At 40.1% G+C, this 26,624-nt stretch overlaps 1 protein-coding gene across 40 annotated transcripts in view; it reads left to right on the top strand.

Moving 5' to 3' along the window:
* Window positions 1-26,624, top strand: part of CEP170 (centrosomal protein 170) — a 76,480-nt gene that overhangs the window by 35,601 nt on the left and 14,255 nt on the right. For 16 of the 40 annotated variants that reach the window (XM_083732061.1, XM_083732086.1, XM_083732084.1 and 13 more), the window contains 4 exons: window positions 1,356-1,993; window positions 12,734-12,883; window positions 19,824-19,950; window positions 20,573-22,423. In XM_083732061.1, the coding sequence (XP_083588187.1) occupies window positions 1,356-1,993; window positions 12,734-12,883; window positions 19,824-19,950; window positions 20,573-22,423 (2,766 nt within the window). Of the gene's footprint in view, window positions 1-1,355; window positions 1,994-12,733; window positions 12,884-19,823; window positions 19,951-20,572; window positions 22,424-25,736; window positions 25,788-26,624 lie in introns of all 40 variants that reach the window. The other 24 variants (XM_083732078.1, XM_083732076.1, XM_083732070.1 and 21 more) reach the window with 3 other exon arrangements.

Below are 26,624 nucleotides of genomic sequence, written 5' to 3'. Positions count from 1 at the left end.
AAGCAGGCTACAAAGGGCTTGTGTTTTCTGGCTAGGAATGGTTATGACTGAAGGCTGTGCAATAGCCAAATCCCAAGTATGCCTTAGGTGTGCTGAGGTAGCCCAGCAGGGACGGGAACTGATGCAGGACTGCACAGACCAGAAATTATGTGGACATACCTTGAGACATTCTGTTGCTTGTATAACTATAGTAAGACCTTGTTAATCTCTTTAAATATATATTTTCTTACAATGTTTGATTTTGTATACATTCAAACTTCCTTTACTTTCAAATATTCAGTGTTCACCTAAAACATTTTCTCTAGGCATCTCACAATCCTAAATATGGTTCCTTAGAATTAAGCCCCACTGAGTTGAAAGGGACTTACTCCCAGATAAGTGGGTACAGAGTTGCAGTCATAAAACGGTTCTTTTAAAAGTCTAAAGCTGCCCTATTTTGCTCTGTCTCCGTTCATTATATGGGGAAAACCATAATTGTTTATTGCTGCTAATAAAGAATTGTATTCCGGAAACCACACTGATAACTAACTGGAAAATTATTCTGGGAAAACAACTCTAATGTTCCAAACCTAAGCTTTTGCCAAAAGCTTTCCACTGATAGTGGCAACTGTACAGTTGTTACCTCCTGTTTTACTTTCTACCCTTCATGGAATATGTTTAGAAGCAAAGGTTTGTTTTCTAGCTCATGAGTTATTTGTAGCTAGGTACTAATACAGTTTAAAAGACATACTATGTTGGATAGAAATTAAGTGGTTTCCAGCTGTAATGCTTTAAGATAATATGAAAAAAGGGTTATAAACAGGTAAAAATTTAATGGTAAGGATTTGCTGAACCAACAACTTGAAGTGGAATACAAAAAAGGGAGGTATGAGGAGGTCCGGGAAACAGGTTAAAGGAAAATAAGCAATGAAAAAATGGTGTGTGTTTAATTATTTTTATTTTGTATTTTTGTTACTGTTTATTTTTCATTTTTTTGTATTATTATAAAAAATCTTAATAAATATTCTATAAAAAATATATAGAAGACATACTGATCTGCTAATTTTGGTATAGCTGTTGTAGCACATTCACATTTCATCATCAAGCATGATTGGGAACTGGACTGTTTTCTGAATAAGACAATTCAAATGCATCTCCCTCACTGATTAGCTGGCAAAAGACTCCATTGTGCATGGCAAGTCTGAATGTGTCTGTTGTTGCTATGGGAAGCTTGCAGAGCTTGTTACTAACAGACAGTTGAGCTTCTAACAGAAAAGCAAATATTGTCTCTGTATTCACTTAACTTTCGGAGGTTCTTTCCGCATTACTGCTGCTCATGTAGAGCTAGATATCTATGTTTTGTTTTGTCTTTGCAGGAAATAAACATGATGATGGGACACAGAGCGATTCAGAAAATGCCGGAGCACACAGGCATTACAGTAGACGGGCAGCACTTGAAGAACAGTTAAGGCATCATTATGCTGAGCAGAAAAAATTGCACACAAAATCCCAGGACACAGAGAAACATTCAGACCAGCCAACTGTTAGTCAGACTGCTTTTATGATCGAGTTTTTTGATGAAGGCCATTCCCGGAAGAGGAGATCTTATTCCTTTTCTCAAAACGTGGGAGTTCTGCTCCCTGAAACATCTTCTCCGGCACCCCCTACAAGAACTGAAAAAGTGAGACCTGCATCAGGCGACTCCAAAGGCAGTTTACCACCTTCACAGAATAGCTCTGCCCAACAAAGAGCAGTACATGCAAAACTTCTGAAGCAAAAGTCAGAAGAGCCTTCTGCTGCACTGCCTTTCTTACAAACTGCATTATTGAGAAGTTCTGGAAGTCTTGGGAACAGACCAAGTACAACTGAGGACATGGAGAAAAAGATTAAAAGCCCGGTCGTTTCGGTGGCTGTTGAAAAGGAGGAGGATGACCAAAGTGATAAAGGTACTTACACTATTGAACTGGAAAATCCCAATGCTGAGGAAGTAGAAGCTCGCAAGATGATTGATAAGGTAAGCAATTTAAATAAGAATGCCATTGTTAAAACCCCAATCCATGATGTTTATGGTGGGGTCCTAATAACTACAATTATTCTAATAAATCAGGGTGTTTTTAAAAATACATTATTTTTAAAGCCACATTTTGAACTCTTAGTATTTCATCCCTCATTGCAAGCTATGTACCAGGCAGCAATAGGGTATTTTTAACCTACTTCTTGAGTACATACGAACTATGTGTTAAACAGATTTTTCTATTTTCCAACCATTTTGACTGCTATACAGTGAAAAGAATGAAGCAAGGATTATGTTGCCCGATACTCCACCTGTCTTGTATCAAGTTTGTAATAAAACAAACTTTTAAGGAACTATTAAAGTTCAGCACTAATATTTAGCAAGATTCTTCTCTCGCCCTTTAAAAAAAGAACCGTAATAATTTGGTCAAGTATATCCATTTACAGCAGCGATAGGAAGTCTGCCATCCTCCAGAAGTTTCTCTCCTGGTGTTATTTTCTTTCCCTGGCAACTTTACTGGACTAGCTCTCCTTTTGATAGCCATGGATGACCTCACACACACAATGAACAACGGTACAAGAGACTACTAGCGCTGTGAGCGTTGGCCATATTGACCCTCTGCAACCCATTGGCAGGGCCACCACTTGTGCTGCTCCCAAGGGTCCCTGACCACCCACAGTAGATTTACAGGGGGCTGCAAGGAGAAGAAGGAAGTGGCCAAAAAACCCCAAAACCATTCCCCTTCCTTTGGCAAAAGCAGATCACCATGGTTCCCAAATTCAGATGTAACCCAAGGAATATATAAAAAATAAGTCAGTGAGAAAATGAGCTAGTTACAGTTTCCTAAACATGCATGCTATAATTCCTATAACCATTTAGACTGCAATTCTAATCCTAATAGGACTTAATTCTTAGTAGACGTGTTCCACCTCCACTGTCAGAGGCAGTAAGCCTCTGAATACCTGTTGCTGAGAATTAAAGGTGGGCAGAGAGTGGTTGAGCTTAGCTTCTGCTTCCACACCTCCCCTGGGCATCTGGTTGGACACTGTAAGAACAGTATGCTAGACTAGATGGCCCATTGGCTGATCTAGCAGGCGCTTATTATGTTCCTACATTCTTAAATTCTAGACTTGTTTATTGAGTTGGCTTACAACTCAGTAGACTCTATCTTAGCCCCCAAAGCATAAACCAAACCTTCTGGTGCTTGTCCTTTCCGTATATCTGCTTAGGGGAAAAATGGGGAAGGATTTCTCTTTAGCTTTCTCTGATAATAAGGATATTAAGCAGGAACATTTACCTAAATCCTAAGAGCCTTGAACGTTTGGAAGCCAGGGTTGGAACTTATTAGTCATAGCAGTGTTGTTGTTTTTCAGCATCATGTACAGCGGACTAAATCCCAGCCATGCAAAAGTCAAACGTTTCTTCACACGCCTTTCCATTAGCCTTCATCCAGGCAGGCAAGAGGCATCATCACGGTCAATGACATATTCCAGTCATGCAACAGCATGGGAGATGTGGATCAGGGCCAGTAATGGGTGTTGCCCAAGGAGGGTCTGTGTGGCCTACAAAGGAGGCAAGACATGACATGGGGAGAGTCCCAGGGACAGGATGGAGAGGACCGGAGGGAAGCATTCGGTCCCTAAGCCTGTGCTCCCCACCCAGTATGATCAGATATGTTTTGGTTCAGAATTTTACAACAAAATGCAGGCAAGGGTCATGTTTGTATGTCATGCTAAACTGTAATTTATTATGACAGCTGCAACAAACTCGACCCATCTTCTGGTTCATGTGTTGCCTCCTTTCCTCACAGTTGGGAGGAAGAGTCCAAAACATTTCAGACCCACTTTTGGTTAACCATAGCTTGCTGTGTCAGCCGGATCTAGAATGTTGGTTTATACCAATTATGTATTGTAGAATTCGTTTAAACAAGCCAGCTTCAGAAACCAGTTTGAAATCGGGTTGTTTGAAACCAGCTATAGATGATGTTATAGTAATAGTTTGATGGCTAATTAAAAGCAAAAGCTTCTGAACTCCTGTTCCCAGCCACATGGTAGGAGGAGAGGGGAGCACATGAGCCTAAGGCTTGCTCAGGCTTCTTCCAGTTCATGCATGTTGTGCTAAACTATGGCGTGGTATGACGGGCAAATTTAGCTATAGTTAAAATGTTATTATTAAAATGTTGACATTTGATTCACATTTCCTTTTTAATTTAAGAGATGCATAATCTAACTGAAATTTCAGATGGCAAATATCTTTTAAATAAGCATCCAATTTATTTGTTTTTAAATTGTAGCTTTTTCTGTATCTTTTTAATTCAGTACAGTGGAACCTTGGGTGGCGATTCAGTGCTTCTGTGCATGCGCAAAGCACAATTTAGCGCTTCTGCGCATGTGTGAGCGCTGAAACCCGGAAGTAACCCATTCCGGTACTTGCGCCTTCAGTGTGGTGCGCAACCCGAAAACGCTTAACCTGAAGCGTCTGTAACCCGAGGTATCACTGTAGTTCAATTTACTTAACTTTTATTAAGTAACTTCCATGTTACTTTCATTTTCAAAGTGAGCAGATTTAGGACTAGGAAAATGGACTCCTCTTTTCGTTTCATAGAAAAGGAACTTCGTTTGATCTCTAGATATTTTGTTTTGTTTTAAAATTACGCAACACATCAGTATCCTATTTTGGATCAAAACCTGAACCACTTGCTTCAGGAATGAATCATGCCAAATGAAATATCCATTATTCACTCTTGGAGAAACTGGATAAATTCTTACTACTGCAGATAACAGGAAATACAAGAGGAATGTTTCACTTTGTGGGAAACGTTGGTTCAATTGATTGTGTTGGATTGAAAGATTTGTGTATTCTGGCTATTTTATGTAAAAGTGTATGATTTCTCATCAGATGAGTAATTCTTAATTACATGTTACTTTACTGCATACTGCTTTTTATATATTTATATGAGCAGGCAGCATAAAAGTTGAAATAATGAATAAATAGCATGTTAAAGGTCAAGAAAAGGATGCATATGCATTTTAAATTTCTGCTGTTTGTGATACAATTTCATATAAAGTTGGAGCCCAATTCTTTTCAAGTTAATTCAGTACACAACACTGTGAATCATGAACGCACCATGCTCAGCTGGTACCAATATATAAATGAAATGTGCATTGTATCTGAACCAAACAACAAAATATAAAGTAAGTTGCTGCCCCAAGATTGTGGGGTCAGGTGCACTTCTAAAGTAATTTTCATTCAATTGAGGAGTTTATTACATAGGAGAAATAACACTGGGAATTCACCATCATCATAATAGATTATTTTAACAATAACAAAATGTGGCATGTTGAAAGTGTGTACTTTGCAGTTCTCAATTGATATGAAGTGTGTGTTTTGTGTCCTCAGTGAAAAGGGAAAATAACAAGCAACTATTATAACTTACTATCTGAAACAGAAGTGATCACCCATCCCCATAACATGACTGATTTTCAAATGTTGGCCCTGATGTGAAGACCTTGGATTGTTCCCAGAAGTACTTTTGAAATGATATTAAACAAAATATGGGGTAGAAATGTTTATACTTGATTGTTTTAAGAGCTCATTGAGATTTTTTTAAAGAAAAACCAGTGTTGCTTTATTAATATTTAAAGTTAAAATGTACATTTTAAGAGGATGCGGATACCATCTGTATGTGGGTGACAGAAATAGAAGAGTTGAACAATACAGTAGAGAGTTCCCACTGGTGGTTGGTACTTAGTCAATGTTTTTCTCCAACTGCAGCAACACAACATTATACTCTCTTTGTCTCTGTTGTCTTTAATGCCAACAGTGAGGAGGTGTGTGTGCAGGCACTGTGCTGTTGCATTTCCCCAGATAAGAAAACTAAGTGTAATGCTGTGGGATGTATTTGTGGCTCTCCCTTTGTTTTCTCTATTCAGCATCCAGGGAGCAGAAGAATTAGAGAGATATGAGTGCAGCATTTGCCTTTGCAGCAGAAAACTGCTCTGCTGGTGGAAAGAAAAGCAAGTCCGGTTTTCCACTTGGCTGCTTGCCTGGGGGCAGTTATTGCCTGTCTTAAGCAAGTAGGGGAGTGGCAAGCTGAAAGCCTAGATTCAGCTGTGTGTTACAGTCTCCCTACAAGTTTCACTTACCAGATTCCTATTGGTTTGTCTAGTTGTGCTTATGACAGGTGAAGAAAACTGTGCTGGCTGGAGAGAGATTTCTGGTTGAAAGAACACAGACCTCACTGCACTTGTCTGGTTTGCACCCTAAATTTATCCTGCAGTTCTAGGTCACTTTCCTTGGCATTATCACCTGCTTCACAGAACATAAGTACACATGCTGTGGTCCCTCCAAATAACTTGTTAGTTTGATGTGTTTTTAGGAGTGTGACCTACTCTCAAACAAAACTAGAAGAGGATTGCACAATGTGGTGGCAGGCCACCAGATCATGAAATCATAGAATTGTAGAGTTGGAAGGGATCCTGAGGTTCATCTGCCCTAACTCCCTTCAATGCAGGAACCTCAACCTAAGCATACATGACAGGTGTCCATCCAACCTCTGCTTAAAAACCTCCAAGGAAAAAGAACCCACCACCTCCTGAGGGAGCCCTTCCAATGTGGAACTGCTCTTAATGTCATAAAGTTCTTCCTTATGTTTCATTGGAATCTTCTTTCTTGTAAATTGAATCTATTGGTTCTAGTGGGAACCAATAGAGTGGGAGAAAACAAGCTTACTGCATTTTCCATGTGGCAACTCTAGGTGCATGGGCTTATTCTTGCACTGGTCATTTTTAAACTTTTAAAATTCTCTAGTCTTACAGTAGTACAGCCTTTTGCCTTCTGAAACTGGCTTCCAGGTGTTGTTATTGTTGTTGTTATTATAATTATTTGCTCCCCACCTTTTTTTGCAAGGTGAGTTACAGTTAAAAAAATACAATGACACAGATAAAATAGAAAATGCTAAAGCATAGAAAGGATATTCATTAAAAGCTAATTAAACATTAATTGAATTAAAACAATGGAAAAAGATCTAGATGTTATGTTATGATACGAAGTTGTAGCAACTGGGTTGGAGCCAAAACCAGACCACCCACACTCAAAGCAGATAATCAGGCATGCCCAGGAGAACACTGAGGCATGAGCTACAAAAATAAACAGAAGGGAGCAAATTTTTCCCCAGAAGGCTTAAAAGGCAGCAACACATATGTGAGTCACACAACAGTTACCATTACCTCCTGTTCACAATAGGACTTAGGCGGCCCACTTTCAACTGGCATAGCATAATAATATTGCTGAGGTGGAGGCATGAAATAGTAATCATGAGCAACAGAGGATGAATGACCAGTGGTGGAAGAACAGAGCAGACTGTTTGCAATGATTTATAGGTTTTGGGGTTAGAAAGCCTGTTGGAATTCTTGAAATAGTGTTAGGAATTCTGCATCATCACTGTTGTGCATTTGTTTACAATGCTAAGGCTCATGCAGGTTCTGAAGGTGAGTGTTGAAATTTCATATTTTCTAAAGGCTTGCTAAACTGAGAGTCCTGAGGCAATTTGATCTGGCTGATGACGGACTTCTGCCAGGCCTGTATCAAACTACTTGAATTAGTGGTAACCCAATCTTAAATTTATATCAGAATTATATTATATTTCAATAATATAACTTCCTAGTAAGTGTGTGTAGGGTTGTGGCCTGAGCAATTGATTGTTTTGGTTTGTTTCAGTCTAGTTTGCTACCACTACTTTTGCCAGACAATGAAAAAAACCTTAATGTGCAATTCAAGGAACTACTTTGGGCATGCTCAAAGAGGGCTGCACAAAGTGGAATTTTTGGCTTTTTTTGTTTTAAATAACTGATCCCCCATGCCATGTCAAACTGCTTTTGACAGTGGCCACTTTTGCATGAACAGTATACCTGCCCCTGTGTCACATGGTGAACATATTTTGAAACTGAAGTCTAAATCACCCTTTGGCTTTTTGACTTTTGGTGTAGTTTCTTGGGACCAGATCACAGTATGCAAGGTGTTCTTACCTGGATCTTTTCTGACAACTGTATACCCATAGACGTATAACTTTATAATGCAGACAGTATACACTAGCGAAAATAATTTATGCAACTTCCAATTTAAATGTGTGAATTTTTCAAATTGATCTTCAGTGAAACTGATTGGAATAAATGAAGATGGTTTGCTCAGGGCACTGTAGTTAGTATGTATGTATGTACTTTATTTTTCGCCCTATAGGACACACTTTCCCCCCTCCCAAAATGAAGGGGAAATGTGTGTGCATCCTATGGGGCAAATGCAGGCTTCAGGAAGCTATCCGCAATCCGTCGGAGCCCGCGGGAGTTCCCCCCCGGGCTCCCATGGCTTGCGCCATGCACCCCGAAGCCCCAGCGCACAGAGCAGTCGCGCCGGGGCTTCGGATAGCTCTGCGCAAGCCGCGGGAAGGCTCCCCCGGCTTGTGCAGAGCTGCCTCTTATCCCGAAGCCCCGGCACGCTCAGCAGTCGCGCCGGGGCTTCAGGTAGCTCTGCGCAAGCCGCGGGAGGGCTCCCCCGGCTTGCGCAGAGCTGCCTCTTATCCCGAAGCCCCGGCGCACTCAGCAGTCGCGCCGGGGCTTCGGGTAGCTCTGCGCAAGCCGCGGGAGGGCTCCCACGGCTTGCGGAGAGCAGCCTGTTCTGGGGGCTGGGGTCGGGGGGAGCTTGGGCTTTCCCCGCCCCAGCCTAGCGCCTTTGGGGGGGAAATAAATTTTTTTTTCATTTCCCCCCCCCAAAAAAAACCTAGGTGCGTCTTATGGGCTGGTGCGCCCTATGGGGCAAAAAATACGGTATGTATGTATGTATGTATGCTTAAGATTTCTTGCCTGTCCTTCTCCATAAGGTCCCAAGGCAGGTAACAACAATAGACTATACAATTATAAAAACAGAGAGTAGATAATTTGTGTTCACTTTTAACGTATTCAGGAATCTTTCCCAAAATAGTCTTCAATAACATGTACCCTTTTGCTTTTTCTTAAATGTTTAATGTCACTTGTCTGTAGACAAATAATTTATTTCAGTATGTTAAATATCACTTTAAAATGGTGGCCAGGATCCAAATGTAACAAGCTTCATGAATCCTAGGGCAGGGTTTTTCTCAGAGAGCCTCATAGCATCTGGTGAGCTTCTTCTGAAACCTATAAGATCTAAAAGCAGTCTGTGATTATTGGGGGTGGAGTAGGGAGTTGGCTGTCAAGAAAGTAAAACGCTGTTACACAACCATAAAAAGAAAATCCACTGGGATACCCAAGCTCCTTGTACTGGCTTAAGCAGCTATTGGAAGCCCACACCATAGTGTTAATTTTCCTTCTTATCATATTTAGACATGTTGATGTGCTGATTTTTTCAGAAGCAAAACAGATTGAAAATAACATTTTCATTGTTACTGCAGGTATGTCAAACATTTGTGTGAAAAGGTTGAGTAGCATGTATCCCATGCATTTTACTTTTTAGCATTATCATGAAAGAGTGCTTCTCCCTCTACTTTTCTGCCAAAGACTCAATCTGTCTGGGAGGCCCTTTATGTTGTGCCATCACCAAAGAATGTCAGGAGTACTAGGACTCATAATATGGCCTTCTCAGTTCACAAAATGGAACTTCACCTTCCTCTCCTTCCTGCATGCACTACCCTAATCTGCTCTGGATAACTTCATAGCACTGCAGAACAAATTTTGAGATTGTGTAAAGGGGAGGGGGAGAGAGAGACGACTGTGAAGTCCCACCTCATGAGTGGAAAACTCTTCTGCTCATGCATGGACAGCAGTGGATACAGCCTGAAATCCTTATTTAAGTAATCATTAATTCCTTTATAACAAAGGTTATTTTGTTATTTGTACTTCATTCTGTAGAAAGTATTATCTAAGATTGGGGTGTTGGGCTTGCTGATTGGCAGGTTAGCGGTTCAAATCGCTGCAATGGGGTGAGCTCCCATTGCTCTGTCCCAGCTCCTGCCAACTAGCAGTTCGAAAGCATGCCAGTGCAAGTAGATAAATAGGTACCGCTGTGGTGGGAAGGTAAACAGCGTTTCCATGCGCTCTGGCACTTGTCACGGTCCTCCGTGCGCCAGTAGCTGTTTAGTCACGCTGGCCAAATGACCCGGAAAAACTCTGTGGTGGCTCTGAAAATATCTTGAGGGTGGAAATAAAATGTAGGAGGGGCATTCTCCTATCTGGTGGTAAATAAGCTGAGAGATGAAGTCTGCTTAACTGAAAGAAGAACATCAACAAGAAGGAATGAGTTAATGGAGACAATTGAGCCTTACTCAGACATGGATTCAACACATGGGGGAATCATGCTGCATGCTTCTTCCAGCATCACATGCTGTAGCTGCATACCTCAGGAGCAGGAAGCATGGCCCTAGTTTGTTATGTACGTGTATATTCTATACATGGATAGCATATGAATAGAGCTTTAAAGGTAAGTAGAATCTGGAAATTATTACTATTATTATTATTTGTATCCTGCCCATCTGGCTGGGTTTCCCCAGCCATTCTGGGCGGCTTCCAACAAAGATTAAAAATACATTAAAATGTCACACATTAAAAACTTCCCTAAACAGGGCTGCCTTCAGATGTCTTCTAAATGTCAGGTAGTTGTTTATCTCTTTGACATCTGATGGGAGGGCGTTCCACAGGGCAGGCGCCACTACCAAGAAGGCCCTCTGACTGGTTCCCTGTAGCTTTGCTTCTCACAGTGAGGGAACCGCCAGAAAGCCCTCGGCGCTGGACCTCGGTGTCCAGGCAGAATGATGGGGGTGGAGGTGCTACTTCAGGTATACAGGGCCGAGGCCATTTAGGGCTTTAAAGGTCAGCACCAAGACTTTGAATTGTGCTTGGAAATGTACTGGGAGCCAATGTAGGTCTTTGAGGACGGGTGTTATATGGTCTCGGCAGCCACCCCCAGTAACCAGTCTAGCTGCCACATTCTGTATTAGTTGTATATAATAATATAATAATAATTTATTATTTATAGCCCACTCTGGGTGGCTTCCAAAAAAATATTAAAATACTGTAATACAGTTGTATTTTCCGGGTGACCTTCAAAGGTAGCCCCTCATAGAGCGCATTGCAGTAGTCCAAGCGGGAGATAACTACAGCATGCACCACTCTGGCAATACAGTCTGCAGGTAGGTAGGGTCTCAGCCTGTGTACAAGATGGAGCTGGTAAACAGCTGCCCTGGACACAGAATTTACCTGTGCCTCCATGGACAGCTGTGAGTCCAAAATGACTCCCAGGCTGTGTACTTCTGTCTTGTCAGGATTCAACCTCAATCCATTAGCCACCATCCATCCTCCAACCACCTCCAGGCACTCACACAGGACCTTCACTGCCTTCATTGGTTCCGATTTAAAAGAGAGGTAGAGTTGAGTATCATCTGCATATTGATGGACACCGAGCCCAAACCCCCTGATGATCTATCCTAAAAGAGAGGTAGAGTTGAGTATCATCTGCATATTGATGGACACCGAGCCCAAACCCCCTGATGATCTATCCCAGCGGCTTCATGTAGATCTTAAAAAGCATGGGGGAGAGGACAGAACCCTGAGGCACCCCACAAGTGAGGGCCCAGCGGTCTGAACACTCATCCCCTACCACCACTTTCTGGACACAGCCCAGGAGGAAGGAGCGGAACCACTGTATAACAGTGCCCCCAGCTCCTCTAGAAGGTGCAGAAGGATGTCATGGTTGATTGTATCAAACGCCGCTGAGAGATCCAGCAGAACTAGGAAATAGCTCTTACCTTTGTTCCTAGCCCACCAGGGAGTAGAGAAAGTTGGACAAGGAAGCTGCTACTATGACAGAAACACAGAAATAGGTAAATGGTATACTCAGCTGATGTTGTAAACTCCTTCGTAGATCAGTCAGCAGAAAAGGAAGAAAAGAGGATGGGAACTTTATTAATAAGTACGAAGTAGAGTTAATATAATAATATGTGGTATTAGTTGGAGGCTGTGTTTGCCTACTGTGGGTGCTGATGGCACATTTTAGTTTCTGCAATAGAATTAAAGAATTGTAAGTCTTTTAACATCTTTCCTCATAGTGCAGAAGGAATCTGCAGCTGTCTTCAGCATTACCTCATACTCACTTTACTAGTAAGACTGTTGCCCCCTTCTTTTCAATTACTATTGATTTTTGCGTAATTGTTTTCTCTTGATGGTAGCTTCCTTGCTGTGGGCTGTTTTCGCCTGCTGCATTCAGGCAGGCATGCACACACTTAACCACGTTTTAAGGGAACATAAGTAAATTGATATGTAACTGTGCACATTGAGGAGATATCTCAAAAGTGACTACATTTTTCTTAAACCCAATGAGATCTTTATAATCCACATGATGCTAGCAAATAATGCGTAAACATAGCTTTATATACAAATTAAAAGCTTGAAAAACCCTCAAAGAGTATTTTGAAGTTATTTTATTTTTACAGTTAGGTCATCCCTCTTCTTTTCATATTAGTCTAACATTAGAAAAATAAGAATAATTAACTTATTTGAACCTTCCCTAGAACTGGAACATATCAGTTCTGCTTGCAAAGCTCTATTTTTAATAGCAAATTGTTGGCAAGATTTACACTTCACAACAAGCTATTCAAGTTTCTGCTCTTTTTTTTAACTGGCTAACTGATTTGTTAGAGGACCACCCATACATTCAAATTTAATTTAATTGGGAAGGCTTTCAGTTAATGTGTGTGATTATTTGTTTTATTTTCAGGTTTTTGGAGTGGATGACAGCCAGGATTATAATAGGCCTGTTATCAACGAGAGCCAGAAAGATTTAGTAAAAGATTGGGCTATAAATTCTGCTACAGTAGTGCTGGAAGAAAAAAGACCACTGAGTACAACTGGATTTCTTGACACAGAGGTAGAATTCAATTTTTGATGGGTCATCTTCTTTTTTCTACTCTACCAACAAAGGAGAGGACCTTAATATAGTCAGTATTAAGTAGCTAGCAAGCAAAGCTTCCTTAGAGAATATGAACTAATTTTTAAATTATTGTATCTCTGATTTCTTTGTTAGAGCTTATATCTCTTCTCTGCAAAACCATGGCCACTTGCGACCTTTGCGCATAATACATAGCATGCTCTTCTGTGCAGCATTTCATTTATGTATGCCACTGTGCAGATATGACAGAAGCAACTAAAGAAAAGATAAATACCAGAGTTGCTGCATTGTTAGCTATACTATATTCGGGTGTTGGTCAAGAAAAGTTCTGAAATTTGCAATTATGCAAGGAAAAGGACATGCAGACTGTGAGTGCAGATGGAAAGACGTTGATCTTTCCAGATGGAAAGTTCATGGATCACTGCTTTTGCAAAAGCATTGCCATCGTGCTCAGGAATCAGCATAGCATTTAAGTCTATAATAAACCTCTGTGTCAACTTTTGATAGTGTCTAGTAATATTTTAGAGGTTCACGAAGAAGGTCTAAGGAATGACAGTAAAGCCAAACTTTCTTACACCAAAAAAGACTCCTGCAACCATAGATGGAACTACAGAGAGCAGCAAATGCAATAAGCACCTGTATGTTTCACCTAAACATGAAGGGAAAGGGGTGATAAAGACATCTAAGATAAAATATGTAACTGTTACCTGAGTTTGCTATGCATAATGATATCGTTCCTTAAGCTTAAATATGGGAAGAAATTACACAACTCTTTTACTAATCCTTATTTTTACCTTTCTTATATACAGTTATTTTTGTCACCTGGAGCTGAATTTCCTTCTAATACTTTCTTTTCCAGAACTGTTGTAAAGCAGCATCTGTTCTGTTTCTTCGGCTGTTTATGCATTATGCATTTAAAGTACATCCCCACCTCCCCAAAAAGAGAATCCTGGGAACTGTGGTGCTGTGAGGGGTAAACAACAGATCCAATGATTCTTGAGGGGGGAATGTGCTTTAAATGTGAGTATGCAACCTTAATACCCATATTCAATGTTATATATTTATATAAGATGATATATTGTATAAGATTTATTTTGAAAACTCCAAGCAGTATCTTAATATTTTGGGGTTTTTTTTCTTAAAAAAACCCCATATTGATTAAGTGAGTCAAGTTCATTGACAGATAGCCAAAATAAAATGAGGGATTTGCAATGTACCTTGAAGTGGCACTATTAATCTGAAGTATGGTGTTTAGTGGGGACGCGGGTGGCGCTGTGGGTTAAAGCCTCAGCGCCTAGGGCTTGCCGACCGAAAGGTCGGTGGTTCGAATCCCCGCTGCTGGGTGCGCTCCCGTTGCTCGGTCCCAGCACCTGCCAACCTAGCAGTTCGAAAGCACCCCCGGGTGCAAGTAGATAAATAGGGACCGCTTACTGGCGGGAAGGTAAACGGCGTTTCCGTGTGCAGCTCTGGCTCGCCAGAGCAGCGATGTCACGCTGGCCACGTGACCCGGAAGTGTCTCCGGACAGCGCTGGCCCCTGGCCTCTTGAGTGAGATGGGCGCACAACCCCAGAGTCTGTCAAGACTGGCCCGTACGGGCAGGGGTACCTTTACCTTTTACCTTTATGGTGTTTAGCGGAGAGGGCTAAGAGGGAGGAACCACAGAAAAGAATTTTCAGCCATGCCATTCATCACTATTCAAAACTTTTATTATTACACTATAATATGGTACTATACTGTTAAGTGGGCAATCTCAATGCCAAGTAGAAAAAGTCTGATCATGCCACTGTTTCCAAATCACATTTTGACCCACATGGTGTTTTACTAAAATCCATTTTCAATAACACTGTGAACACCATTTTATAAAATTATCTCATTGTTATAGAATGGAAAAATTGAAAATAAGCAAATGTTATACTGCAAGTCTCTAAACATCTTACTTTGCATTCTGAAGCAAAAGGATGTTTTATGCTCGTTGGCTGACTGAGCTGCAAGACTCAGCTCAGAAGGCTTTTATTCCTGGCTGGTGGACCGGAACAAAGATTTCTGCACTCCAGTATGCACCCAGGCTCTGCCCCTGTGTCTGCCCCCTCACTGGGCAGTTCAAATTTGGCATTGGTGGGCTATCCCGCCATTCATAGTGCCCTGCAAGGGCAGGACCCAATGGCTGGCCGATACCAAGAGGCTTTTCACTCCCCATGGGGGAAAGGGGAAGCTATGATGGGCCACAACTGCTGCCCATCCCAGAACTGGGCAAGTAGCCATTTTATACAGAACAACTAGTATTCTGTGAGTTTTAGTTGGAATGTGGGTTTTAGAGAAAACTAAAGGAACTGTGATGGAGGTGATGGCCTGAGAAGGTGATATACTATCTATATTATATTGACTCTTAAGGCAGGCAACTTTCTCACAAATATGTCACGAGAGGAGGCTAAGAAAAAATCATATTTTGATTATGAATAGTAAAATTTATGCAACATTGTCAAGAACATAGCAGATGCCGGTATGCATTTGCCCATGACAAGTATTACTATTCAGGAAGTGTTTCCTCTGAGTCAAGCCTTGAAAGAGACTTTCTATAATTATTTGGGCTTGTTTCATTGTTTCTGAACCCTTAATATTGGGACATCCTGTTTTCAACATTCCAGAATCTATCAGTGCAACAAGGAACAGCTACAAGCTTTTTGTGTTGAAATGAAAGCTGGAGTTACTGGGAATGCTCTAAAGGTGGTTTAAGACCTATGTGCAGTTCATGGGCAATATATTGATCACCCCTGAAACTTTCACCATTTTGCCCCCGCAAATCAAATTACCTGAATATTTTACCATTCCTCAATTTTGCCTCCAGAGACAAGCTATTCCATTGAGGTATTACTTAAAAGGACCATGGTTTTGAATACCAAATAAAAACATGTATTGAGGTTTTCTCAGTAGTGTTTAGAAAGAATGTTCCTGTCTTGTAGAATCTGTAGCAAGTGACGCCATAACATACCCATAGCAACCAATGCATACATATTCTATATGTCCTATAATTTGAATACTACCAACAATTGAGAGAGCTTTAGGTTAGGCTCCTGGAAGAACTTCAGAAGGTGAATAAGGGAAATCATGTGTGGAATTAAACTTCTGAGAAGTTAAAGTATTTTATTTTATTGCTGACATTGTCTAACGGTATGTTGTGACAGTTACCGAATTTTTTGCTCTATAAGACTCACTTTTTCCCTCCTAAAAAGTAAGGGGAAATGTGTGTGCGTCTTATGGAGCGAATGCAGGCTGCGCAGCTATCCCAGAAGCCAGAACAGTGAGAGAGATTGCTGCTTTCGCTGCACAGTGATCCCTCTTGCTGTTCTGGCTTCTGAGATTCAGAATAATTTTTTTCTTGTCTTGTGGTCTGGTGCGTCTTATAGAGTGAAAAATACGGTAATCCTTTACTGGTGGTTTTTGACTAAGCTTCCTTTGCATTAAGATACTGAGAAATCCCAGACTTTTCAAGTTTCATTACTCTTCCCCCCCCCCCCCCTTTAATATTTCAAAGATGCAAAAATATTTTGCAGGATTATCCTTTCAAGGAATTATTTTATATTTTAAAAACATCTTATTGTTTAATCATTTATTTCTGTCATTTCCTATCCCTTTCATTTTGAGAACTGTATAATGAAAAACATGGCTTGTAAGGGTGGGAATATAAATGTGGAATAAGCAGCTATGGGAACAAAGAAGTATAGAATCCAAAATCCAGTCAGTTTATCATTCTTAAACAGCTTACCTTGGAGTAGTCCCATTGAGACTGATGGGAATATTTGATGAGTAATTCTGTTTTTTCCAAAGGAGACTATATTGAAAAGTATTCCTATAATATAAAATAAGATGTTACAGAATCTCACATCTCTGTGTCTGTGGCAATACTCATTTTATGGTGATGTAATTACTTTGGTATAGGAAATAAGTGCACTGAAATTTGGATCAGTTTTATTTAGAAATTAACAATATATTGGAGGCTACTTATACATACCACATGAATTGTGCCACAGAATTTAACAAACTGGCTATGATCACATGAAGAAACTAGTCTGTGAATTGGTAGTTACCTGGTTAAACACAATCACAGTTGAGACAGCCCTTTTGACCTTTTTTTTTAGTTAACAGAAATTCAGGGGCTTTGAGTTCATGCATATTTTCTTCCTATATGAATGCATGCAAGTCAATCTTATGACAATTATGTATCTATTAGCTGACCCTGAGAATGTCACCCACAACCAACCTGCTACGTTTGTTTACTTGTGAAAGATTTGTATATTATCCTTAGGTGTTGTTTCCTTGAATAAAATACAAGGTTCAGATAACAGTATATTAAGGCAACGGTGTAAGCACAGGACTGAATAAATAACAACATATTTGCCTGGCACCAAAATTATGATAACATTTGTTTCTGTAGAGGGAGTTCCAGGAACCAAGTGTCACAATCCTAAAGGACCTCTCTCTAGTTGCCTTTCATATTGAGGCTTCTGCTAGGAGAGCCGCTGAAGGTTTCCTCAATTCACAGATTGGTTGACAGAGGAATAAGAGTTAATACAGCTAGCTGGACCTCAAGCCACATAGAACTATAAAAGCAAACGCCAGATCTTTGAATTGGGTTCAGAAACACACACAAAAAACTATTTAAAAAAAAATAAGAAGTGAACTGGCAGCCACTGAAGTTCTTTAAGTATTGGTGTGGTATGTTCAAAACAACCAGTGACAGTAACCTGGAATCTGCATTCTGCACCAAGGGCATTTGCCAAATAGTTTTCAAAGGCAGACCATTTACAAAATGTTACCAATAGTCAATTCTAAACATTACCAGGGACAGGATAACTTTTTTCTGTCATGCAGGGTCTAAACTGCTAAAGAGGCTACCTGGGCCTGCAGTGACAAAGATGAATTTGAGACCATCCACAGACTAAATTTAATCTGTAGGATAGTACAGATTCTTAAAATTTGAGAAATTTCTTTTAAACTTTCACCTGAACCATGAATATTGTTGTATAAGAGCCCCGTATTCGTTATCGTTAGGCCAAACTTGGCACTCGCAACTGCTAATGAAGTAATTTTCTTCCAGTGCAAATAGCGGATTCAGATTGGGACTACAGGGAAGGAAAGTGTTAAGAATCTCTTCTCCCTGGCTGCTTCAATCCTGATAAATATCAACCACCCACCAGCAGCTGCTGTTTGTGTCTGATGTTTAGTTTGGGCCTTTATCTCCACACATCAGCCTACCACAGTGGGTTGTAGTATAATCATTTCCCACACAGTTGCTGAGCACTTTGAAGCCAACCCGTTCCTCTAATTACTGATTTTGCTTCAGTCCATATTTTACATGTGAATAATGTTTTAAAGGGATTTATAGTGAGTGCTGTGCAGATGCATCACTGAAGAGACGGGTTTCTGCGTTCTTGAGGGAGAAAATATGACACATGCAAGAGCAGGAAATACAAAAGTCCTTTCACGTGAATTAACATTTTGCACACATGTTTTACAATCTTCAAAAAGCTAAAGCAGCTTCTGCTGTAATTTGATGGCACATGAGAGCCTAAGTAGGCTCTTTGACAGCCACCTACTGGACAAGGAACCTACTGCAGCTTCAGAGTCCTTTATAGTTTCACTCAGTCTCAAAGCCTCAACAAATACTTGCAAAGACCAGCCTAAATTTGACCCACTTTTCCCCACCATTTGAAATAACTTTCACAGAGTAAACAGATGTTGAGCTTATGGAGCTTTATTATAAGAATTAAAAATATTCTTCCTCTCCATGCTATGCTAAATACAGACTTGCAATACATGATCTGTGATCTTGACTGCAGGGCAAACACTGCAGAGCTTGGCCTTGCACCAGATTTTCCCATGTGGTGCTCCCATGTGGTTTGGTCAAAATCGAGTATACACTTCCAGAGTTAGTGCTAAATACATTATTTCTAGCAAATGAGCCACCATAGCCACTAGAGAACTGTGGAAATTTGTGTCCCAGGCTTTTTAGACTCGTCTACTCCTGTACAATCTGAAGCCAAATGGGCACATTGGTTGCCAAATGTGAAGTGCATTGGCATTATTTTATACTTTCCTACCCCATTATTATCAAATTCCAACCTATAGGGTACTATGTTGGGTGGTAATATATGTTCCACGTGTTATATTCGTAACCTCTGAATGATGGTGTTTCAGTGCTAATGCCTGTGTAATATAGTCTTAATCAACAGCAAAGTCAAACGTACATGCTAAACTTGCATAAAAGAGGGCTAATATAGCAACATGGATGGATAGATGCCCCTGGCTATGTTTGGATTATCAAATTGGATGAGAGGTAGCTATGCATCCTGCAGCCAGTTTGCTACTTCTTTCATGCAAGCAAGGTGACAAGCCAGAAAGCTGCCATTAACTATTAAGTTCAAACTAGCAAAATGTGGTTGATGCCTTCTAAGCAAGCCAGAATATGAAGCTCTGGTAACTGGCTTGTTTCAGAAGCAGTCAGTCATAGTTCTTCAGTTGTAATGGGCAGCTATGGTAAATTCCTGGTTTGTTTTCCCCACTCATGTAGGGAGAATCAAAGCAGCTACATGTATAGGTGTATAAAACTTATCTATGTGTCTGTTTGTTAAGCCAAGATATGACTGCACACTGCCAATTTCTAACCACAAGTTCACTACTAGATGACACTCCTTCCTAATTAGTCTTGCAGTAAAGGCATCAGTCAAGGTATGGTAATGACTGAATCATGATTTCACTTAATCTGTGTGTGTGTGTGTGTGTGTGTGTGTGTGTATACACATGCACACACACACGCAGACTTGTTCTCCAAGATCTTAATTTTCTGAATGTTTTTCCTTTTCTCTCTCTTTAAAATGACTAAATCAATGTAAGCATGATTTGTGTTGAAATCTGTTATTAGGAAAGCACTGGTGTATCTGGAAGCAAGCGCTGGGTGTCACAGTGGGCTAGTCTGGCTGCTAATCATACAAAACATGAAGAAAGTGAAGTACGGATGGAATCATTTGCTCCTGCTCCTCTAGAAAATGGTACTATACATATTTATCTTTCATAGCAACTACTAGCAGCACGTTTTATCACGCTCAATTGTTAATCTTCTCATAACCACTAAAGCAATAGTGTTTGTTAAAACAGGTGCTTTGTAAAGAATTTTGATGCTAAAAGCTTTGTGAAGCAAAACAAAAAGAGTAAATGAGGCTCCCTCTAAATTTTAATTGAAATCATCTGTAATATTTGTAGAATTTCAGGGTGGCATTCAGTGTTGTGCTATGGTGAGTGTTGCATCTGCACAAGCATTGCAGCTTGCCAGATGGAACAATCCCTCTCTTTTCCCCTTGTGTGCTGTTCATAGCTGTCAACTTTCAGATTTGAAAATAAGGGATCAGCAGCCTCACCTGTCCCGGAGACAGTCTATGGGATATCTAACAATCCAGGATAGCAGCGGGAAGCAGCGGGAAACAGTTCTGAAATAAGGGAATTTCTCACCAAAAAAGGGAAGGTTGACAGCTATGGTGCTGTTGTGAGGGTATGCTTTATTACAGAAGTGGAAGTCCTTGCCCAGGGCTTCCACTGACACGGCTTGTCAGGTGAATCCCACACAAGTGCTTTTACTTAACATGTTTTCCCTCTCCCCATTTTCCTATGTTTTAGATACAGATATCAGTGAATCTGGCCTGTCAGCTAGAAGTGCTGCCTCTGCTGCCTCTTTGACCAGCCAAGGAGATAGAAAGAGGCGAACACTTCCACAGTTGCCCAAGGAGGAAAATGCCACAGAAGGACAAAGAACAAAGGTTACAACCCACCAGCGATCGGAGATAGGTGAAAAGCAAGACACTGAACTTCAAGAGAAAGAAACTCCAACTCATACCCAGAAAGAAATAGGGCAAATTAGTGACAGGAGCGTGACTAAAGCAAGCAGGGCAATGAATGGCCTGTCTCCTAAAGCAGACAAGGCGCTTCTTCACTCCAACAGTTCCTTTTCTTCTGACAAAGAGAAGAGTGAAAATGGCAGAGAAACATCGGTGGTAAAACAAGCTTTGGCTAAAATTAAGCAGCAGGAACAAAAGGAGGTAACACATTGGACCCCCACTAAATTATCTTCTTCAAAAACACCAAACCAAGCTGAAAGAAGTAGAGACGAGCCGCCTCTTTCTCATAAAGCAGACAATAAAGAGAAAGCATCAGGGCGTGGTTCTGGCAAAGCAGAAAGTAAAGTGGTGCAAAGTGACGGGAAAAGAAGGAAAGCGGAAGATGCAACAAGATGTCCAACTCCAAAAGGGTTTAGTGGGGATAAAAAAGAATCATCGAAGCCGCTGGTGAGACAAGGCAGCTTTACCATAGATAAACCAAGCACAAATATACCTATAGAACTAATCCCTCACATCAATAAACAGACAGGAACTACTCCACCATCATTGTCTTTAACATCCACTAGTAGAATAAGTGAGAAAAGTGATTCCGTGGAAACAGATTCTAGTCTAGATACAACACTTATCTTAAAGGACACTGAAGCTGTAATGGCTTTTCTTGAAGCGAAGCTGCGTGAAGAAAACAAAACCGACGAAGGACCTGATACTCCCAGCTATAATAGAGATAATTCCATTTCGCCTGAATCAGATGTGGATACAGCTAGTACAATTAGCCTTGTTACTGGAGACAGTGAAAGAAAGCAATCTCAGAAACGAAAAAGCTTTAGTACCCTGTACAAAGATAGATGTTCCACTGGTTCTCCTTCAAAGGATGCTTCAAAGTCATCTTCTACAAGCGCTAGAGACAAAATTGAGAAGAAAACAAAAAGCCGATCTTCAGATGCTGGTTCAAGAGGTGATGCACGCAAGGTTGTGCAGAGCAGTGGAAGAATAAGGCAGCCTTCTGTAGATTTAACAGATGACGACCAAACTTCCAGCGTACCTCATTCTGCCATTTCTGATATCTTATCTTCTGACCAGGAAACATGCTCTGGCAAATCGCATGGAAGGACATCTTTTACCTCAGCAGATGAACATTTACATTCCAAAACAGAAGGTATCAAGTCAGCCAAGTTGAGGACCTCTCCAGCATCAGCTGGGCAGTCCAGTAAATCAACCACTCTCCCAAGGCCTCGCCCCACAAGGACTTCTCTCTTACGTCGAGCGCGACTTGGTGAAGTGTCAGATAGTGAACTGGCGGATGCGGATAAAGCATCCGTTGCTTCTGAGGTGTCTACTACAAGTTCTACTTCCAAACCCCCATCTGGAAGGAGAAATATCTCAAGAATTGACCTGCTTGCTCAGCCACGGAGAAATAGACTTGGTTCTTTATCAGCGCGCAGTGACTCTGAAGCAACAATGTCTAGAAGCACGACATCATCTCGTACTCCAGAAGCCATAATTAGAAGTGGCATTAGGATAACACCGCCAGCAGACAGCACTAAAGTTTCTCCTAGAATGAGAGCGAACAGCATATCTCGCCTTTCGGACTCCAAATCCAAATCTCTATCATCAGCTCATAATTCTTCAGCAGGTACGAGAGTTTTTCAACCTTAATTCAATAATTTGTCCTGTCAGCACTTTCACTTTTCGGTTGATAGGGACATGCATGGAGCATTTTTAATAATAAAGTGTAGTTTTAAAGTTGCTGAATCTAATGAAAAATGGTAAGAGATTGGCTGAATCTCCTTTACTGCTAAATGGCTGATTTATTCATAAGTCATTCAGCTTTTTAACCAAATTAATGCTTTTTTTGCTATAAAACTGTAACATGTAAGACTAATAATGTTTGGGATGTCAGGATTCTTTTTCAGATCTAGTGCTGTAGTACATAGCATTTTGAACTTGGATTTGGATTATGAGAGGCCAGTGATTATTATCTATTGCTTCTACAGTAGCTAAGATACACCAAGAAAAGAAAAGAAGTCACGCTTGGCTTTGGTTCTCCAGTTGACTGAGAATTACTACCTAATTTCATAACCGGCCTCTGAAAAGGCATGTTAACCTAGTCATTAGTTTGGTATAGAGCATGTGGAAAGAACTGAAATGCAGCGGTCTACACATGCATAACTAGTTTTTGTCAGCCTCCATCTGGGGGTTATATTATTATATTATTATATCCATCACCTTGTGAAACATTCAGGCCAAGATTTCAACAGCCAAGCATGCACTAGGAGTTCCCAGGGCATTTCTTTCATCATAGTCATTCAGCTATACCTAAAAGGCGTGCCCAAGGGTTTGGGAAAACCTCCAGAGTAGCATCTGGCATGGTATGAGCAGCTGCAGCCAGATAGAAAAAAATATTGTGTGTACACAAGGCGATATGAATCATGGTTACAGGATAGAAGGCCTATTACCTGTCTTTGAGAATGATACGCAACTAGGTAAAAAGCATTTGCAGATACTATTTCATTCTGTTGGAGACATTAGGACTTCTGCAACTGTCATTTTAAACTATTTGTAAATCAGGGTTTGGGTTTTTGAGACCATGTTGGGTGGCACCCATTTTTACCCACTCTGTCTAGATCCTTGGGTGCACAAAATAAGCATGATCCTTTTCCTGCCATCATTGTATCCCAACAACTGAAATCCCATTCTTAATTGATAAACTAACATAATATAATTTATAATGGCATCACTTGCAGTAAAGGGTAGGCTAGAGATAATTTGAGGCAGTGGCTGATGACCCGAATGGGTTGGGTTATGACCCTCTTCACATGACGGAGGCCGGAGAGCAAAGAATTCTGGGAGGCAGGCACAGTCCCCTCAGTTGTTTGTCTCTTGCCTGACTAGATTAGAGATATTTTAAAGGAATAAAATAAGTTTTACAATTCCAAAAAACTCATTGAAAAAACTTTAAAGCTGTACACAGAGAGTGATAGCTCAGAATCAAAGAGTACACCCAAGTTACAAAATGGGAAAAAAAGAAGGAATATAGAAATAGGCAATAATAATAATACGGTAATAAAAACAGTAATAAAATAAATGTCACAATGTTAGATGCTGTAAAACAGCTCTGATATGTAATGCTTCTTATACAGGATGAGTAACTGCATTTGTTCAGACATTACTTATTGAGAAGAAAGTAAAAAAGAGTTGACTTCTCAATTTCCCCACTGCAAAGAGAAATTTAATTTCTGTTGGAGACTGAATACAGTGGTACCTCTGGTTACGTACTTAATTCGTTCCAGAGGTCTGTTCTTAACCTGAAACTGTTCTTAACCTGAGGTACCACTTTAGCTAATGGGGCCTCCCACTGCTGCTGCGCCCTTGGCACATGATTTCAGTTCTCATCCTGAGGTAAAGTTCTTAACCCAAAGTACTACTTCCAGGTTAGCAGAGTCTGTAACCCGAGGTGTTTGTAACCCAAGATACCACTGTATCCCCTTAATTCTGCATCACACCAAGAGCAGGTTAGAAGTTGTTGTCTTTTTTAATAATCCCTTCACCAAGTTCAATTACAGAGCAGTATACAGCAGATATAAATAATAAATTAGTAAATTCCTAGTACAATAAGATAAAGACATTAACGATCTTGAATAAAAGACAGCAAATAAAAATGAGAAGGAAAACTAAGTAAGCTATTATTCAAATTAAAATGCCTAGATTTTTTTGATATTTTTTAAAGGTTTAACCTGTTGCCAAGAAGATTGTAAAGTAGATGCCAGATACCCTTGTTTTGGGAGTGCATTCCCAACCTAGGGTTCTACCACTGACAAAGCCCTCTCCATTTTAATTATATAATGATTTTCCAGTAAAGAAGACTTGGAGTAGAGTGTCAACAGAAGATCTTAAGGCATGGGCAGGCCATTCAATTATAGGCAGTGACCATTTTACATGCATCCAATTAATGTGCAATCACGCACATGCTGGTCACTGCCAACCCCAGAAGTGGCCAGAAAATGGTGCGGGCTTATGCACACTTGGCCAATGCACGAGGGGGCCAGGAATGGAACCCCCACTCAAAATGGTTGCCACCTGTACATACTTACCACAAAATACATATTGAAATAGGTATTCTGTTTCAGTATATGCATTTCTCAATCTTTTTCAACCTAAATTACCCATTTTAATGTATTTCAATATTTTTTTTGAGTTGAGTATTGCATTGCCAAATTAATTGATGTGCAAAATTATTCTCTTCTGATTTGCACATTAGTCTTGAAGACGTGGATCTGGTCAGTTTGCATCTAAATTCAGAGACAATATATTTCTCATGCATCCTTTCCTTGGGCTGGTTACATGCAGAATGGGCCCTACCTATGGAACCATGTAACACCAGTCTATTAGCCCGGAGAGCTTCTTGGTACACAAGAGGGTTGCTGATCTACTGAGAAATGCTGTTCAACAGGGAAATTCCCAGAAGCTCCTCTGATATCATTGCAGCCACCCGGGTTATTATGCCCTTCCTTGTTTAAGAGACATTTGGAAAGAGTGGAAAAGTGATCTCTTAAGTTCCAAGAAGCCCAAAAGTCACTGCTCTGCAGCCCACAAAGATTTCTGCTAAGGAGAAATGGGAGCTTGCTTCATTGATCTCTGCGAAACAGCAAGCTCTCGTTTCCTGTTAGAAAAAGCAGAGCATCAACTCTTTTGCAGGCTTTTTAGCCTTCTTGGTACTGATGGAACTAAAATGAGTATGACGAAAGTTACTGCTTGTTTGTATCTCTTCCTGGCTATGTTGTAGCCTGTTATTTGGATGTCTAAGTTTGTATTTAACAGAATTCTCAAAAATCAGTTCAATTTTTTTTCACGTCTGTGTTTTTAAAATAGTGGAATTACTTAATACAAGCAAATGCTTTAAATCTGTATATCTTCATTAATATGATAAACAAATATTTTGTACACAGAGGCATACCGTCTTCTCCCAGACCCAGATCCTGCTGTTGAAACTTACAGTGGTAGAGTACTAGAAATCATATTTTGTTTCTAAGATTTCACTCCTAAATATTTGGTTTTTTGGAAAACAATTACTTTAAATTCTCATGTTGTACAATGCTGGGTTGCAGGACTAGCTCCAAATTCATAAAACTATAACTTAAAAAAAATACTCTGACTATTGGAGTAACTGGGAAATAAAGGGAAATTCAAATCAATTTGAAATGTTTTACAAAAAAACAAAAACAACAATCGGGTCCAGCTCATGACAACTCTCTGACCCTCAGTGGTTGTTTTGCATGCTTTTAGAAATAAGTGCTTTTTCTGCTTATTAAAAAAAAGCTTTTTAAACTAAGGATGAGAAACTGCAAAAGTGTATATATTCCAGTGTGTCATATCAATATGTGAAAGCCACACTAGGAACCTTTTTCAGCTGCAGGGTAGAGTAAAACTATTTTAGATGATTTAAAATAAGTAAAACCTGACTTATTCATTAGCATCTGCATTTTATCTGGCAATGAAATATTTTCATTCTTCAATTAATTGTACTGGAATAATGCTATATTCTAAATTCACCATGTATCTTTACAAGCTATTATTATAATCTGATCTGAAAACATTGCAATTTTTACATTGCAACACATGCAAATAATTTACATTGCACTGAATTGTAAATTATTTTTACTTAAATTATTTCTGAACAGTAATATTTGTACTGTCTAAAAGTGTCATCTGTGCACTTAACAAATCTTGGCAAAAATGACTTCAAGCTTTTTGACACCACATTCTTTCATGCTATCTGACTGATCCACAATTCAAGGCAACTGACCTACAAAGCTAGTGTTTTGAATCTTCAGTTC

This window comes from Podarcis gaigeae (assembly GCF_964106915.1).
Source record: "Podarcis gaigeae genome assembly, chromosome: 3".
Lineage (NCBI taxonomy): Eukaryota > Metazoa > Chordata > Lepidosauria > Squamata > Lacertidae > Podarcis > Podarcis gaigeae.
The sequence above is the reverse complement of the archived record's forward strand: the minus strand, read 5'-3'. Positions and strand labels throughout refer to the sequence as shown.